The sequence below is a fragment of the Crocuta crocuta genome, unplaced genomic scaffold (genome assembly GCF_008692635.1).
Source record: "Crocuta crocuta isolate KB4526 unplaced genomic scaffold, BGI_CrCroc_1.0 scaffold109, whole genome shotgun sequence".
In the NCBI taxonomy this organism is placed as follows: Eukaryota; Metazoa; Chordata; class Mammalia; order Carnivora; family Hyaenidae; genus Crocuta; species Crocuta crocuta.
The window spans coordinates 86,348-105,160 of record NW_027533088.1 but is presented as its reverse complement, the minus strand read 5'-3'; the positions used below and the strand labels follow the sequence as shown (position 1 = coordinate 105,160).

At 35.1% G+C, this 18,813-nt stretch overlaps 1 protein-coding gene across 2 annotated transcripts in view; it reads right to left on the bottom strand.

Annotated features, from left to right (window-relative positions):
- Nucleotides 1-8,211: 8,211 nt before the first annotated feature.
- The window catches only part of LOC144216586 (NKG2-D type II integral membrane protein-like), a 38,936-nt gene continuing 28,334 nt past the window's right edge, over nucleotides 8,212-18,813 (bottom strand). The window contains exons 4-8 of one of the 2 annotated variants that reach the window (XM_077745981.1): nucleotides 16,975-17,067; nucleotides 16,504-16,539; nucleotides 15,986-16,137; nucleotides 15,350-15,453; nucleotides 8,212-8,584 (exon numbers count right to left, since the gene is read on the bottom strand). In XM_077745981.1, the coding sequence (XP_077602107.1) occupies nucleotides 8,467-8,584; nucleotides 15,350-15,453; nucleotides 15,986-16,137; nucleotides 16,504-16,539; nucleotides 16,975-17,067 (503 nt within the window). In that variant the 3' untranslated portion in view covers nucleotides 8,212-8,466. Of the gene's footprint in view, nucleotides 8,585-15,047; nucleotides 15,104-15,349; nucleotides 15,454-15,985; nucleotides 16,138-16,503; nucleotides 16,540-16,974; nucleotides 17,068-18,813 lie in introns of those variants that run through there. The other variant, XM_077745983.1, reaches the window with a different exon arrangement.

Sequence of the window (18,813 nt, the reverse complement as noted above, 5' to 3'; positions counted from 1 at the left end):
TAAAAATAAGAGAGAAGCAATAGTATTTTTGACAGCACTTTACAGTATATTTTGACTTCTGAAATTATGAAAACGTTTTGCATTCTTAAGAATGCATTTAAATAACTACCAAAAACAATGAATGACAACAAAAAATTAAAAGAAACTGAAACAAATTGAATCTATGTCAAATTAGCGATATTACTGTACAGAAAAAAGAATTACAAGAGACTAAAATACAGTGGTTTCTTACTGTTGTTTTTAAATGTAAAACCAGTTTATTCTTTGAACAAAACCATTTGCAAGCAATCAAAAACAGTATGTGGCAGTCTTTTTAGTTATCATATTGGTAAAGGCATTTTGAAATTATCATATGCATGATATAGATAAAAGTAAATAAGCAATTTTATTAGTATCACACAAGAACAAGAAATCAGTGTAAGACAAAGATCCACCTAGAAAAATCAAAGTATTTAGGTAAAGAACCCGTCATTTTATTTTATTTTGTTGTTTTAAAATTTTTAATGTTTTTTATTTATTTCTGAGAGAGAGAGATAGACAGTGTAAGCAGGGGAGGGTCAGAGAGAGAGGGAGACACAGAATCTGAAACAGCCTCCAAGCTCTGAGCTGGCAGTCAGCACAGAGCCCGACGCGGGGCTCAAACCGACGAACCGTGAGATCATGACCTGAGCCGAAGTCAGACACTTAACCGACTGAGCCACCCAGGCGCCCCTAGAGCCCGTCATTTTAAATTTGAATTGAAATATAGAAGTATGGCTTTTGAAATTACATATATTTCTTAGTGTGATACACCAAAAGTTATAAAAGCAATGGCATTCCAGTTTAATAAACACCCCCAGTCACTAGATTATCATGTTCAAATATTAACAATTATTAATGGCAACCAGGATTCTTTGGAGAAATAAGCAATTTCAGATAGGACAGGAAGCATTAGATACACACACACACACACACACACACACACACGGATAATTTCTTATGCCAGATCACAAAAGAAGCTATAAAACAAAACTTAGATGGAAATAGTGTGTAAAGGACTCAGGAATCAACTCAAAGTTGTTTCCACTAGCAATTTTAAAATTTGAAATGATAATAACAGGTTTAAGTAGAAATATGGTAATGACTCCTATGGACAGAAACAAATCAAATATCAAAGATTGCATGAATTTATAATTTTATGTGAAAAGTTATTGTCACAATGAAAGATTATCAGAGACAAAATTGATTAGTCTGAAAATTCATAGAATTTAGTAAAAATTAAACATTTGCCCTGCCTTTTGTTAGTGAATTCCATTTCAAAGAATTCAAAGAGTTCAGAAATGCAATCTCACCCAATAAATGCAGAAAGAATGATAAGATTAGAAAACTTCCATTTTGCAAATATTTATAAAATAATGGAGCTAGGCAGGAATCATCAGTTGATTTTAAAATCATTAGGTGAAACTTTGATGAGGAAGCTTATATTATAGCAACCAGGCTTAGGCCATGTGAATCCATGAAATAATCTTAGTTTTACAGTTAGTTTATATATAACACATGGGGAAGCTCAGTATTGTTTACCATACTGGAAGATAAAATATTGATAACAAAACCACATTGTGAAAGTTTTTTGACCAAAAATAAACAGAGAGAACCTCAATATAATGAATCCTCTATATTTGACTATCAGTTAGCAGGAAATTTAAGGAGTAGAGAAAGAGTTAGACCATACTTAGAGGAAGCAATCACGCTAATATAAAATGTAAGGCTTTAGGAAAAACAAATGACTATTTTCTTTGCCAAATCATAACATGAATAAAACAAAGAGAAGAAGTGTGAAAAAAGTGTGAAATAAATAAAGATGATCAGTTAGAGGTGCACACTGAATAGTCAAAAGTAATATGATAAGATGAGTCTTGTTTTCAAACTGGGACATATGAGAAAAATTGGAAGGTATACATAACACGGGAATGAAAAACAATGTTGCTGGTGAAGTTGGGTGAAAGATACCTGGGTGCTTAGTATATTCATTCTTTCTACTTTTATGTATCTTTGTAACTGCTATAAAATCAAAAGATAAAGTGGCAAATTAATGAAATGTAAACAAAGAATAAGAGAGAAATGAATATAGAGATGAACAAAAATTGAGTTTCCTATCAAAATTCCTATCTTCCAGTAAAGAAACTCTGAAGAGATGCACATTAGGAAGAGAAAATAAGATAGAAGGAGACTATGGTGCAAGAGAAAAGTAGAAGAATAGGAAAAAAATGATAAAAGTGATAAAAACCGTCTCCAATTTACTTGTCTATTTTTATCCTTTTTTAAAATGACAGCTCTCTGTGAGTCTGATCTAAAATGAAAATGTATCATTCAATTTGAAATGTGCTGCGGTGGCTCAAGAATATGTTCACCATCACATACATAAAGCCGCTGTAATAAATGGTCTGTCGGGAAGCGGGGCCACCGTCAGGACACTTATGTCTCATGCCTGTGTCGGCGTCCGTCTCCCTCCGCAGAGGTTCAAAGCNTGCGGAGCTGCTTGAATATGCAACGTTTATAATAAAACAAAACTCATGATAAACTGTCACGCTATCTCATTTGTCTTCATCTCAGAATACAGAGACGGTGGTTGCACAACATTGTTAATGTACTAAACGCCATGATTCGTTTATTTTAAAATTGTTAACTTTAGGGGTGCCTGGGTGGCTCAGTGGGTTGAGAGCAGACTCAGGGGTCATGGGATCAGGCTTGCATCATCCTGCTTGGTGCTGAGCGTGGAGCCTAAGATTCCCTCTCTCTCTCTTTCTCTCTCTCTTCCTCCTTTGTGCTTGCTCTCGCTTGCTCCCTCTCTATATATAAAATTTAAAAAAATAATAAAATAAATACAATTGCTAATTTTATATTATGTGAATTTCACCTCAATAAGTTATTTTAAAAATTCATTTTTCTTGGGGCACCTGAGTAGTTAAGTCAGTTAAGAAAGAGTCCAACTTCAGCTCAGGTCATGATCTCATGGTTTCTGAGTTCCAGCCCCACATCAGGCTCTGTGTTGCCAGCTCAGAGCCTGGAGCTGCTGCAGATTCTGTCTCCCTTTTCCCCTGCTCCTCCCCAGCTTGTGCTGCCTCCATCTCTCTCTCTCTCAAAAATAAAGAAACATTAAAAAAATTTTAATCTCATTTTTTCTTTAAACTTGGCAATGAAAGAGCAAAATAGCATGGAAAGAGGGAAAAGTGAATAAAAATACGACTAGGAGAAATCCAAAGATACGTCAATAATTAAAATTTTAAATTCTCTGATTTTTCCTATTAAATGATATATTGATAAATCAACTAATAATTTCTATGTCTTTGAACCAAAAAAATTTAGACTGTTTAGACATTTATTTGTAGTTTAACAGAGTTACAGCAAATGCATAAATCAGAGAAAACCGATCAAACAAGAGTTTGCTTATCTCTACTGACATTATATAAAATAGGATATAAGACAAAGTGCGTTATTAAGAAGAGTCAAATTAACTGCAACATGGCAAAAAAAAAAAAAAAAGAAAGAAAAAAAGAAAGAAAGAAAGAAAGGAAGAAAGAAACCCTAACTCACCAGGAAGATATAATATCCTCAATAAGTATACATTTAATAAGATATCTTCAAGACGCATAAAACATATGTTAAGGAAAATGGGGGAAAAGGAATCCACCTTCATAGGAAAATATTTGGAAAAATCTCTCTAAATTACTCAGATATAAGATAAACTCAACCAATAAGATGTGGATGAGAAAATGAACAATTTTATCTATTGACGTATACAGAATTCTATCCTAAATAGAGAATATGATTGTTGCCAACCTTATAGAAGACAAATAAATATAGACATATATATTCAATAAATGACCAAAAAGCATATTTCAACAAATTTGGAGGTTAAGTATCTGTGAGCTACTTTCACAAATGTGAAATTAATTTAGAAAGTAAAATTAAAGATAAACTATTCATTGCTTGGATGTTTTAACTAAAAATATTAGCTATTTAGAAATAAGTGGTAGTGAAATTATTGTGTATCAAAAGATCTGGGAAATTAGTGAATCAAGAGACCAATTTATTTTATTTTATTTTTTCATTTATTTCTGGAAGAGAGAGAGAGACACAGTGTGAGCAGGGGAGGGTCAGAGAGAGAGGGAGACACAGAATCTGAAGCAGCTCCAGGCTCTGAGCTGTCAGCACAGAGCCCGATGCGGGGCTCGAACCCACGAACCGCGTGATCATGACCTGAGCCGAAGGAAGACTCAACAGACTGAGCCACCCAGGCGCCCTTCAGGAGACCAATTTAAAATGATAGCAGCAGGGGCGCCTGGGTGGCTTAGTCGGTTAAGCGTCCGACTTTCGCTTAGGTCATGATCTCGCGGTTTGTGGGTTCGAGCCCCGCGTCGGGCTCTGTGCTGACTGCCAGCTCGGAGCCTGGAGCCTGTTTCAGTCTGTGACTCCCTCTCTCTCTGACCCTCCCCTGTTCACGCGGTCTCTCTTTCTCTCTCCTAGAAATAAATAAAAATTAAAAAAATAAAATAAAAAAATAAAATGATAGCAGCAGATTAAGTATAACTAATTAAATCACGTGTCTTTACAAGTCAAATCAAGTAAAAGGAAGGAAGTAATAAATACAAGAATGAGTTAGATTATGACGATTATGATAAACACTACAGAGAATCCACAAAGCAACAAGTTGGTTCTTTTGAAAGGCTGACCAAACAAACAAATACTTGGTAAAGTTTATACGAGAAAAACGTTAGAAGGCACAGATAAATATTTTTAGGCATTATAAAGGACACATATAGAGATAGAGAAATGAAATACTTTAGAAAGCTAAAGGAAAACTGATAATGTTAGTGCAAACAAATTTGAGAGTGTTAATGTTTTGCTAGGAGGCATGTTTAGGCAAATGCAGCTTATCCCAAGCTTGAATGTTTTTAAAACCAAGGTTTCCAAGGGGGGCAAACTGTGGGAAGGTAAAGGTCTGGAAGGCAGGCACTGGAGTAAAGTTTGTTTGCACATTCTTCTGGTGCCCATCTCCGGGCGAAGAGTCTGTCTGCAGTAAAAGGAGAATTTATATCTTGCCTTTAATCAGAAAAGGGAGATTAGAGAGATACAAACTTTTCTGTGTTTTCTTCTCCTCCTTCCTCCACTTCCTCCCTCCTGTCTTCCTTCACCGTCTTCTTTCTCTTCCTCCTTTTTCTTTTCTTTTCTTTTCTTTTCTTTTCTTTTCTTTTCTTTTCTTTTCTTTTCTTTTCTTCTTTTCTTTTCTTTTCTTTTCTTTTCTTTTCGTCCTTTCCTTTCCTTTCCTTTCCTTTCCTTTCCTTTCCTTTCCTTTCCTTTCTTCCTTTTCTTTTGTGATGAAAAGGAATCATCATAGTTCCCTCCCCACTCCCAGACCCCCAGATTTATTGAGATATAATTGACATATACTATTGCGTAAGTTTAAGATATACAACGTGATGATTGGATACATGTATACATTGCAAACATGATTAGCACGATAAGGTTAGTTAACAAATCCAGCAGGCCACATAATTACCATTTTATTTTTGTGGTGGTGGGTACGAACATCTCAGATTTATTCTCCCAGCCACTTTCAAGTATACAGTCCAGTATTGTTAACTTTAGTTGCCAGGTTGTACAGTAGAAACCTAGGATTTATTTATTTTATTAAAAAATTTTTTTAATGTTTATTTATTTTGGAGAGAAGAGAGACAGAGTTTGAGCAGGGAAGGGGCAGAGAGAGGGAGACACAGAATCTGAAGCAGCTCCAGGCTCTGAGTTGTTGGCACAGAACCTGACACAGGGCTCGAACCCACGAACCATGAGATCATGACCTGAGCTGAAGTCGGACACTTAACTGACTGAGCCAACCAAGCACCCCAGGATTTATTCATTTTATAATTGGATGTTTGTACCATGTGATCAACAGCTCCCCATTTCTCCTGTCTCCTAGTCCCTGGTAACCACCATTCTACTCTCAGTTCATATGAATTCAGCTTTTTTACACCCTACATATGTGAGATGATACGGTATTTGTCTTTCTATGTCTGCTTTATTTCACTTAGTACAATGTCCTCTAAGTTCATTTCATGTTGTCATAAACGTCAGGATTTCCTTTCCTTTTAGTAGCCAAATAATATTCCATTATTTTTATATATCACATTATCTTTATCCATTCATCTATTGGTGGACACTTAGGTTGTTTCCATGTCTTGACTTTGTAAATAATAATGCAATGGACATGGGGTGCAGATATCTTTGAGAAAGTGATTTCAAGCTATTTCTTAATTTTTCTTTAGCTCAAAATAACTATGTGAAAGAGACATATTTTGTGATGACATATTCTATTTGCTTCACTATGGAGGGTTCTTGTTACTATATCCTGAAATGTAGGTCTTATTTGTTATTCTTTATATGAGATTGTAGTCTTTGAATGTTCCCGTTCTAGAAAAATAACTTGTATTTAACACCTTAGGTAAGGTGACCCCTTAGCTTTATCTTGTGTTTCCAGTGCTCCATGACAACAATCAAAATAGAAACTAAGGTTCCCAAGTTCATTGTAAACCCTTAGAATGAATGTCAGTTTCTGTGCTTGCTTTTCTCTGGGGATTCCCGTTTTCACTGAATCGTGATACTCTACAGAGCTTTTACCCTTTTGTTGGTTTAGCAATGTTTTCTCTAAGCTGTAATATATTATACAATAGTATAAAATGTTTTCGTTGTTTTCAGTGGGGCCTGCTACCAGGCTATTTTTCCTTTCTTACTTCCCGAAACAGAAATATAGTCCAATTTTATTTTTTTCAAAGCAAACATTGCTGTTTTGCATACTTTCTGCGATTTAAATGTTTAATAATAAAATCTAAAATATGACAAAACGCTAAAGTTTTAAAATTGTGATTGGTGCTTATTACAACTTTACACAAGCATTTAAAAACTAATTTGGGCTGAGCCTCCCTGGTGGCTCAGTCGGTTAAGCATCCAACTTTGGCTCAGGTCACGATTTCGCGGTTTGTGAGTTCAAGCCCCGCAAAGCCCCTGTGTCTCGTTCACTCTCTGCCCCTCCCCCAACTTATGCTCTGTCTCTCAAAAATAAATGTAAAAATGTAAAAACTAAAATAAAATAAAAACTAATTTGGGTCAACACAATTCTCAGCCCTTGAATGACTATGTAGAAATAATTTTTTTCATGACATTTTATACTAATTTTCCCCCCAAATGCTGTTCAATCCATTTCTTCATGCCCGTCACAAATGGCAAACACAGTTAGAATAAAAACCAAAATTATAATGGGTACACAAAGCTCCACATGGTTTAGCCTCTGCTTCTCTCTCCTCTGCTTCTTAGGTTCCTTGTCTTCTCCATCATTCTGCTCTTATCAAAATAGATTTTTTTGGGGGAGCTGTAACTTTTTTTTGCTACTATATAGTAGACACACAAGATTACATTAGTTTCAAGTATCGAAGCAACCTAAATGTCCACCAATAGCCTGATGGATAAGGAAGATGTGGTGGATAGATATAGATATATATAATGGAATATTATAGGGCCATAAAAAAAAGATGAGATCCTATGACAACATGGATGGACCTGGAGAATATTCTGGTAAGTGATGTAAGTCAGACTGAGAAAGACAAATACTATTTGATTTCACTCCTATGTGGAATCTAAAACAGACAAGCGAATGAATAAACAAACAACAAGCAGAATCAGACCTATAAATACAAAGCGGCTTTCTTTAGAGTCACAGACTCTTTCTCTGCACATTCGCAAGTATTATTCCATTTGCAAGAATTCTGTCATCCTACTGATTTGCAGAGATAACGTCTAGTCACTCCACAGGTTCCAACTCAGATGCTATTTTGCCGAGAGGCCTAGAAGTTTCTCTTCAAAGTCAATTCTTCGTTTTCTGTGTTTTGCAGCAATCAGTGCTCTAGTAGAGGGAGGAATTCAATTTCTACAAAACATCTCATGCACTGTGTTAAAACAGTAGTAGCATTGTGAAAATTTGAGGGTGCATCTGTTGACTTTTCTGCTCTTATTTTGAAAATTTTTAAATATAGTAAATTTAATGAACCCTCATATGTCTTTCACCCAGTTTTAGATTCATTTGATTTTCAAAATTTCTAAAAGCCTTCTTAGTGTAATCTTTTGTGTGCATTTAAAGACTCATAGTTTGAAATTTAGTTCAACCCTGGGTTTCATCAGCAGTTTATTAAATACAAAAATGAATCTGTCCATTACCCCCAATTTTACGAAAACTAAACAAAGCGTTCTTAAAGAAGACAAGTTCTTCATTTATTGGCCTTTATTCCCCTGCAAGGTCATCTTTGTGTCTGGTTGTAGATGGCTAAATAATTCAATAACTACTGGTAGAATTTTCTTCTGCAAGTTTTCTTCATGGAGCACATTCAGCGCAAGGCTACTGTGTGTTTGGATCTTTTACATTTTTTAAGTCATGAACTTTTACTCAATCTTCTGCATGCAGATGTACGTGTTTGGAGTTAAACAGTTTTCTGTATAACCTTTAAAACTCGAGCCATAAACTGCACATGTTCCATTCTGCATGTCAACCATGGTTAGTCTAGATAAGAGAGAAGGACAAATTATATTCATGACTTACTTTATTAATTCACAAATATAAAAATGCAATAAAGTGTATTTAAATATAAGTATTGAAGCAACATCTTTTCAGGATGTTTTAAGATCATGCTTAGTTAAAACGTATGCAGAACAGAGCCAGCTCAGTGATAAACGTCGAAGTTTCATTCTATTATATGCCATTATTTTGTCTATATTGGAAATTAGTCAATTTAGGAAATGTAGAATCTCTTGATATATGTACTGGAATGAAATGAAAGGTTTTTTAAAAAAGTTTTGCTTTTATATTTATTTTTAATAGTTGCTTTTTTATTTTGAGAGAGAGAGAGAGGGTGGGGGAAGGGCAGAGAGAGGATGAGAGAGAATCCCAAGCAGGCTCCGTGCTGTCAGCATGAAGCCTAGTGTGGGGCTGGATCTCACAAACCATGAGATTATGACCTGAGCCGAGTTCAAGAGTCTAATGCTTAACTGAAGGAGCCACCCAGGTGCCCTGAAATGAAAGATTTTAAAAGTCGTTTTTAAACAAATGGATTAGAAATAAGTTTAGAACTCAATGAGGTCAGCAGATTTCATGTTTTATGCAAAAATAAATAATCTTCTTTATATATGTGTAACTTGGTAAGGAAATAAAAATAAATTGTAAAATTCTCTTATATGTGTGTATATACATATATGTATATATATCTGTATATTATATATGATATTAACATATACGTATATATACACACATAAACATGTGTGCGTGTGTGTGTAGGCATTCCATCTAGAGATAGCTATATCTGTGTATCTATTTTGTCATGGAATCTGGTGATTCATTTCCTGCCAGGAAGAGGTGAGAAATAGAGGGCTGAGCAAAGAGTGATGATGAACTAACGTGAATCAGAACAATAGAAAAAAGAAAGACTGTGGTCTGATAATATGTATTTAAAAGGATAAGGGGAGATGTGGCATCGACTGGGTGGCTCAGCTGGTTAAGTGAATGACTTTGGTTCAAGTCATGATCTCACAGTTCATGGGTTCGAGCCCTGCATCAGGTTCTGTGTTGATGGCTCAGAGCCTGTAGCCTGCTTCGGATTCTGTGTCTCCCCTCTCTCTCTGCCCCTCCCCCACTCACATTCTCTTTCTCTCTCTCTCTCTCAGAAGTAAACATTAAAAATTTTTGAAAAAAAGATAAAAAGGACAAGAGAAGAAACTCAGTCCATATAGAAAACACTACTTCTTATAGTAATAAGAAAAAAACAATTAAGAAATTTTTAGTAACTGCTTTTAGTTGATCTCAATCTATGCACATTAGAGTTTCATTTTTAAATCTGATTTTGCTTTTGTTTTCCTTTCAGCTTCTGTGTCTGTTTTCCCGTACCATTCCACATCACGTGTCCACCAGAGTATAACTCTGGGTTTTACTTGTTTAAAACTGTATCTCTGACTAAAGTGTGAAGGTCTTGATGGAGTTCTGTACTATTCATCCCTGTAGTTATCTCTGCATAGTTTCTGGAAATTGAGTAATGCTCAAGAAATATTTATCACATGCACAAACTGAAACTTAATATGCTGGTTGTTTTGCTTTGGCTTCTAAAACATTTGCACTTGCAGAGTGGGAAATATTGAGATAAGGTGATACAAAATTTTACTAGTATTTCTAGGGAATAACCTTTTTTTTTTTTTTTGCCAAAAATAAAATATCCAGCCATACAGAAATAAGATCATCCCAGATCAATTCTAAGATAAACTGGGGTCTCCAGTTTCCAAATATACAATGAGTAGTCCCTGATAATGAATAGAAGGGGACATTTGAAGGAAACAGAGGACAGTAAAAGGTCATGCATTGATCACCACCAACTAACCAACCATTAGAGAGCAAAGTAAACTTCAAAATCAGTGATAAGAGATTCTTTAAAGCCATTTAATGATAATTGTGGCTATGGAGTAAGAAAGAGATTTATTTGACTCCCTACCACCATCACTGGTTTTATAGCTTAACTGAATTATTATACATTCTAAGATTCTGTTCCTTACCAACAAAATTAGGTTAAAAATGACCTCTGTTATATGTTTTTTAAGGGTCTTCAATGAGAAAATACATACAAAGTGCTTAAAACTGTGTCTGAGGGAAAGAAAGCACTTAATTAACCTGACATTAGTAAGGATGTTGTGATGTTCTTGATACTTATTACAGAATTAGAGGTTCCGATAAGTAAAGTATACTCGAAACAGAATTAAAAACTTTTATAGTCTAAAGAACTTCTGTTTCCTCTGGGATATCATGAGACTGAAGGGCAGCAGACATGACAAACCACTTGGGTTTTATTCCTGAGATTTGTGCTAAAATGGTGATATGATCCTGAGTGATTGAAGCGACCTTTTAAGAGAGCTACCCTAGCATGCCTCCAACAGCGTAAGGCTGTATTCATAACCTCTGTGAGCACTAGGATATTTTCACTTGGTCCTGCTATGCACAGCTGAGCTGCATAATCAAGTGGTTAAAAGCAGGCTATAGAAACGGGATACATAGGATACTGGAGAGTCCAGAAAGAGCCAGACAGCTGGAGTTCACAGGACACAGGACTTGAGATGAGAGAGGTGAACAAATAAAGAGATCTGAGGATATGCAGAAGGTCTAACTTGAGTATATAAAGAGTATTGGTTAATGCATGTGTGTAAGAAAACTTCCCCAGAACAAAGAAAGAATTACCTAATGCTTGCACAGGGTCTAAAATCATGCCTATTTTCACCAGCCATGTTGTAAAACTTCAAATTTCAAATGGCTTTGGGTGGATTACTTAAAAGTGCCTTTTATTGGTAGTGGGGGATAATCAGTTGTAAACTAAGCATCCTAATAATGCTGAAGCCAAGGAAGGCCAAACCAGATCAAGCTGTGTCCAAGTAACTTATTTGTGTCTCAGGAAAAAAAGAGCTCATAAATAATTTTATAGATAAAAAAAAATGTAGCACTAAAAAGGTGAAATTCACAGTGTATGAAGTTTAATAGAAAAGTAACTGTAAGCAAAGAAACAAAATAATGTGACCATAATGAAGAGAAAAATCTATCAATTAAAATTGACCCAGAACCAGCACAAATGTTAAAGTGAGCAGTTATGGATATCATGACAGGTTTTTGGGATTTTTTTCTTTTTCTTTTTTTAATGTGTATTCATTTTTGAGAGACAGAGAGAGAGAAAGTGTGAGCGGGGAAGGGGCAGAGAAAAAGGAAGACACAGAACCCTAAGCAAGCTCCAGGCTCTGAGCTGTCAGCACAGAGCCAGAGGCGGGGCTTAAACTCACAGACAGTGAGATCATGACCTGAGCTGAAGTCAGACACTTAATCAACTGAGCCACCCAGGTGCCCTAGATATCATGACAGTTTTTATGACCGAATTCCATATATTCCAAAAAGTTTAAGAAATACATAGAAGATTCAAGAAATAGCAGCCAAATCAAACTTCTGAAATGAGAAGTTCAGTGTCTGAGATGAACTGCACACTTGATAGGGTAGCGAAAAATAGATGGTGCAGGAAAAAAAGATTAAACAATTGAATTCAAGACAATAGAAAATCTCCACAATGAAACACAAAGAAAACAAGTGAAAAGGACACCAGTTTATCACAACTAATTTGCTTAATAGATCTGTAATCTTTGTGTGTCTGGGGAAGAGAGAAGAGAAATGAAGAAGGGGAAACACTTGAAGAAATAAAGGTAGTAAATTTTCTAATTGTGCTTGAAAATTATAAACACCTAGATCCAAGAGTTCAAAAAAAAAAAAACACAAGCGCAAGGAATATGAGAAAACTAATCCAAGGCATATTACAGACAAATGCCTTAAATCCAATTATAAAGAAAAATGGTTAAAGCAATCAGAAAGAGGGCAAATGATGTATTATGGACAGACTAAATGGATTAAAAACAAAATATAACAATATGCTGTCTGTAAAAGACTTACTTTAGCTTTAGGACACACATAGGCCAAAAGTGAGCTGATGAAAGTTATATTTCATGCAAATGAAAACCCAAACAGTGCAGGTGTGGCTATAGTTATATCAGACAAAATAGACCTTGAGTCAAAATCAGTCACACAAGACAAAGGAGGTCCCTCTATTGTAGTAAAGGAGCCAATTAATCAAGAGGGGAAAATAATTTTAAACATATATGTACCCAACATTGAACACCAAAATACATAAAGCACATATTAACACAATTAAAAGGAGAAATAGATAGCAATAGAGTAACATGAGGGATTTCAATACTGTTCTTTCAACATTGAATAGATCATCAGAAATTTAATAAGGAAACAGTAAATCTGGATAGTACTGCAGAACACATGGGCCTAACAGACATATCCAGAATATTCAATTCGGCAGAAGCAGATTACACATTCTTCTCAAGTGCACTTGAAACATTTTCCAGGACAGATTAAACGTTGGGCCACAAAACAAGCCTTAAGAAATTTAAGATTACAAATCAAGCCATCTTGGAACCTGGGGAGGCCTGCCAGGAACAAGACTCCTAACTAAAATGACAAATACGTCTGGGAGGCTGTGGTCCAAAGCTGTTTTTGCTGGTTATAAAAGGGGTCTCTGAAACCAGAGGGAGCACATAGCTCTTCTTAAACTTGAAGGCGTTTATGCTTGAGATGAAAGTGAATTCTATCTAGGCAAGAAATGTGCTTATGTGTACACAGCAGAGAACAACACAGTGAGTCCTGGTGACAAACCAAACAGCACCAGAGTTATCTGGGGAAAACTAACGTGCACCGGGAAACAGTAGCGTGGCTTGTGCCAAATTCCGAAGCGACTTTCCTGCTAAAGCCATTGGCCACAGAATCTATGTGATGCTGTACCCCTCGAGGATTGAATAAATAAAGGTGTAGATTTTAAAAATAAATAAAATAAAATAAAATAAAATATATGCTCAATAAAATAAAATGAATAAAATAAAATAAAGTATTGATACTTTATTGATACTCATATCAAGTATCTTTCCTGATGACAATGGTATGAAACTAGATATCAATAACAGGAGGAGAACAGAAAATTTCTCAAATGCATGGAAATTGAGCCACATGATCCTGAGCAACCAATGGGTCAAAGAGGAAATCAAAAAGGGGCATCAAAAAGTGTGACACAAACAAAATGATAACACAACATATCAATAGCAAAGCAGTTCTAAGTGGGAATTTCATAGGTATAAATGCCTAACTTAAGAAAAAAGAAGGATCTCAAATGAACAACCTAAGTATATATATGTAAATATATATATAACATATATAATATATATAAAATTATCTATGTATAATATATTATCTCTTTGTGTATCTAGTATACAGCATGATAACTATAGTTAACAGTACTGTATTACATACATGAAAGTTGCTTACATATTCTCACCAAAAAATAATTATGGTCATGTGAAGATGATAAATGTGTTCATTAACCTTTATGTGGTACTCAGTGCAAAATTTGTATGTATCAAATCATCATATTGCACACCTCAAACTTATACAATGTTGTATGTTCATTATATCTCAATAAAGCTGGAAAAAAATAATACAAAGTTTAGGAAGGGAGAAATGGAAGGCTACTATTACAAGAGCCCTAAACTATATATGAGTGATATAATAGCAATTAGTAAGTTGAATATATATTCAATAAACTATGGAGCAAATTCTGAAATTAAAAATCAAATAGCAGTATCTAAAAATGAAGAAAAGAGATAACAGGTTGGCCTAAATTAAAATAGTTTAAAAAGCCTGAGAAAGAAGAAAAAGAAATAAATAGCAAATTGGACAAATAAAAAACAAATAGCAAGATAAAGACTTAAATTTAATCATATAAATAATCACATAGAAAGTAAAAGCTTTCCACTTGCATTAAAAGGGCAGAAATTGTCAGATTGGATGAAAAAAATGACTTAAATTGTATTCTGTCTACAAGAGATTTACTTTTAATATAAATACACACATAGCTTAAAAATAAGGGAATGCAAAAGTAAATACCACATTAATACTAACCAAAAAGAAATAGGAATACCTATATTTATAATAGACAAAGCAGGACTTCATAGCACAAAATATCAAGATGGAAAAAGAGCACATTACATAATGATAGAGCCATAAATTCATCATTATTTAACAATAATCCAAACATTTATCAGAACTTCAAAATATATTAGGAAAAACTGTTTGAAATACAAGTAGAATGCATAAATATACAATTATAGTCCAAGATTTCAATGCCTCTCTCTCAGTAATTGATAGAATAAGTAGACAGAAAATCAGAAAGGATACAGAAGACTTGAGCAATGCTCTCAACCTACTTGATTTGCAGGTGATAAATGTTGATATCTTGATGTTGTTAATGGTTTTGTGGATGTATACATTTCTCAAAAAATGTATTAAATTGTACACTTCAAATATATGCAGTTTATTGAATGTAACTGTATCTCAACAATTCCAGTAAACACAGCTAGAAAGAATATACGTGACACCTCTCTGCTTTAGTCTCCTTATCTGTAAAAAGGGTGTATTATTAGACTTATCTTGCACAGTATTTAGCACATAGCAAACAATGTTTCTCATTATTGTGGTATTGAGGACCACCTAATATCCTAAATGTAGGCCCTCAGAGTTTTTTGCTGAATCTGTTAGAATATGGGAACATCCTGGCATTGTGTGAGGTAACATGTGCTAGTTGAATGACCACAGGGATAGCTTAGGGACAAATACACAAATAGACACCTATTGGTATAGACTTACTGGTTGGGTAAGAGAATGGTGCCATCTTCCCAGTGCCACGATCCATTTGCAGGAATTTGTATTAGCCCCATCCAATGATAAGACTTCACCAATTTTAAGAAATCCTGTTTGAAACAATTTTTTTTAATGTTTAATTAATTTCTGAGAGAGAGAGAGAGAGACAGTGTGAGCAGGGGAGGGCCAGAGAGAGAGGGAGATACAGAATCTGAAACAGGGTCCAAGCTCTGAGCTGTCAGCACAGAGCCCAACACAGGGCTTCAACCCACGAACCGTGAGATCATGACCTGAGCCAAAGTTGGACGCTTAACTGACTGAGCCACCCGGGCGCCCCAAGAAATCCTGTTTGAAACCACAAATAAAATCAGTGCTCAGAATTTTGGTTAATTCAAGGCCATAATCACTTGATCATTTTCTTCCCACACTTGGGGAAATGGATTCTGTCCTCTAGCCTAATTCTGACTTAAACAACACTATACATAATACCTACAATATGCTTTCTTATTTTTAATGAAGAAAGATTGAGGGTAGATGTATCTGAGTCTTAGTGCCTCTCTTATGTTTCAGGTTCATATTCTCATGAGTTGGCTCATATGTTAGGAGTAAATATAGGAAGGGAAATTAGAACATATACTCAACCTGGTGTTCTCTGCTGTATATCTTCAAGAGACTGGAATTTTGAGACATACACGAAGCTTGGCTCTGGTACCAGCTTTTGCTGTCATTAAAAAATTGGTAGCAGGTATTTCTATAACATAGCCAGTTTTTAGGACATGGGCCACAATAACTTTCTAGAAAGGGAAGAATATATTATTAATTCTGTACAGATCTGAGCACTATAGCAGATTCTGTCTAGACAAATCAAATACCTTTTATTCCAACTCTAACATTCCAGATAAACCAATCTGATAATCTCCAATGACATATCGCCACAAATTTATATATATACAGACAGATGCCAAGACTAAGTACCTTCTGCTTTTTAGGAGCCCTCCATTGTTAAAAGATAAAAAATGTTGGAATGCTATGGATTATCAGCAAGAGTTAATCATTTTCTTACACACTCTCTTGTTAACACTGTTGGATATATGCCCATACCCAATTACACCAAGACGCATGTAATTTGTCCTTTAAAATATTAGAGAACTTTCACTTACCTTCCAAAGAAAGTGGAGCTTCTTTGTTCAATAATGCTATTAAAATAATCATTAAGAGGATTAAGAGGTACAGACTTCCAGTTACAAAATAAGTATGTTATAAAGATGGCGAGTACAGCATAGGGAATATAGTCAATAATATTGTAATAACATTGTATCATGACAGATGGTGATGATGCTCATCATTGTGAGCACTGAGTAATATATAGAATTGTCGAATCACTACGCTGTACACCTAAAACATTATATGTAAGACATATTTCAATAACAAAAAATCATAATTAGCAAAAGGGTTTGTGTTGTTAGTAACTTACGGTTCTAGCAAAAGTAGTTGACATTTCTAGACAGATAGCAAAAATATAAGGACGCTTCCAATATTGCTAGCTTTTGTTTCTGTGCTTCTGAATACTAATCAAAGTAATACATTAATTAGGTCAAGAATGCTTTATTTCCTTCTCTACTATTACTTACAATATATGATTATGGCACCGCATATCATTACCATTATAATGAAGTGGATCCCCAGAGCTATAGCAATGGAATGGACCAGGAAAAATGGAGATGCTGTCAGAAACAAAAGAAAACAAACAAACAAAAAGAATAAGAAAGAAGAAAAAAATAAGGATGAAAAAATTTCGGTATGTTCACGTTGAATATAAACATTAGATTTTTTTTTTATGGGAGGGGTGATATCAGTACTTTTACCCTAATTATTTTTCTCAGAACAAGTAACATAGGTACTTTGTAAATTATTTAAAAAAAGAGACTATAGAAATGCAGATTCCCTCCTGCTTCTCCCCAAAAGTTCTCCAGTTCCCTCCTTAGTATAAATCACGGTTATAATTTTTAAAATTTTCATGTAGATAAAATAAGAAACATAGATATTTCCTTCAATCCCTTTTTAAAAACGTTTATTTTTTATTTTTTAAGGGAAATAATTTTATTTTATTTATTTTTTTGTAATGTTTTATTTATTTATTTCTATTTTTTTATAGTTTATTGTCAAGTTGATTTCCATATAACACCCAGTGCTCATCCCCACAAGTGCCCTCCTCCATGCCCATCACCCATTTTCCCCTCTCCCCCACCCACACCAACCCTCAGTTTGTTCTCAGTATTTAAGAGTCTCTTATGGTTTGCCTCCCTCCCTCTCCTTAACTAGTTTTCCCCTTCCCCACTCCCATGGTCCTCTGTTAAGTTTCTTCTGATCCACATATGAGTGAAAACATATGGTATCTGTCCTTCTCTGCCTGACTTATTTCACTTAGCATAATACCCTCGAGTACCATCCATGTTGCTACAAATGGCAGGATTTCATTGTTTCTCATTGCCATGGAGTATTCCATGGTATAGATAAACCACATCTTCTTGATCCATTCGTCCGTTGATGGACACTTAGGCTCTTTCCATGTTTTGGCTATTGTGGAGAGTGCTGCTGTGAACATTGGGGTACATGTGCCCCTGTGCATCAGCACTCCTGTATCCCTTGGGTGAATTCCTAGCAGTGCTATTGCTGGGTCCTAGGGGAGTTCTATTGTTAATTTTTTGAGGCACCTCCACCCTGTTTTCCGGAGGGGCTGCACCAGCTTACATTCCTACCAACAGTGTAGGAGGGCGCCCGTTTCTCCACATCCTCACCGGCATCTATAGTCTCCTGATCTGTTCATTTTAGCCACTCTGACTGGTGTGAGGTGGTATCTCTTGAACGATATGTTTAAGAAACTGCAAAATATTCTGAGTTTCTTTCACTTGAGAAAATATCTTAGAGATTATTCTGCATTGTGTCTTATAAAGTTGTCAAATTTGTATAAATAGCTGCTTGCATTGTCTTTCATTGGTATATGGACAAAAAATCCCCAGAGAGTCTTTTAATATTTTCCAATGTGTATTTAAATTGTTTCTTAGTTTTGCTATTAGATATCACAACATGAATAACATTTTCATGCGCTTGTACATATTTTTGAGTTCCTCTCTAGGAGAAGTCCCCCATGCGCTGTCACTCATCCGTGGAATTTAAGAAACAAAACAAATGAACATAGAGCAGAAAAAAATAGACAAACCGGGAAACAGACTCTTAACTACAGAGAATAAACTGATAGTTAGCAGAGAGGAGATGGATGGGGGGATATGTTAAATAGGTAATGGGGTTAAGGAACACACTCGGGATGAGCACTGAGTGTTGTAAGAAAGTGATGAATCCCTAAATTCTAAACCTGAAACTAACATTACACTGCATGTTAACTAACCAGAATTTAGATAACATCTTTAAAAAACCGTCAAGAAACTGGTCTCAATTTTGTTCATGATAAC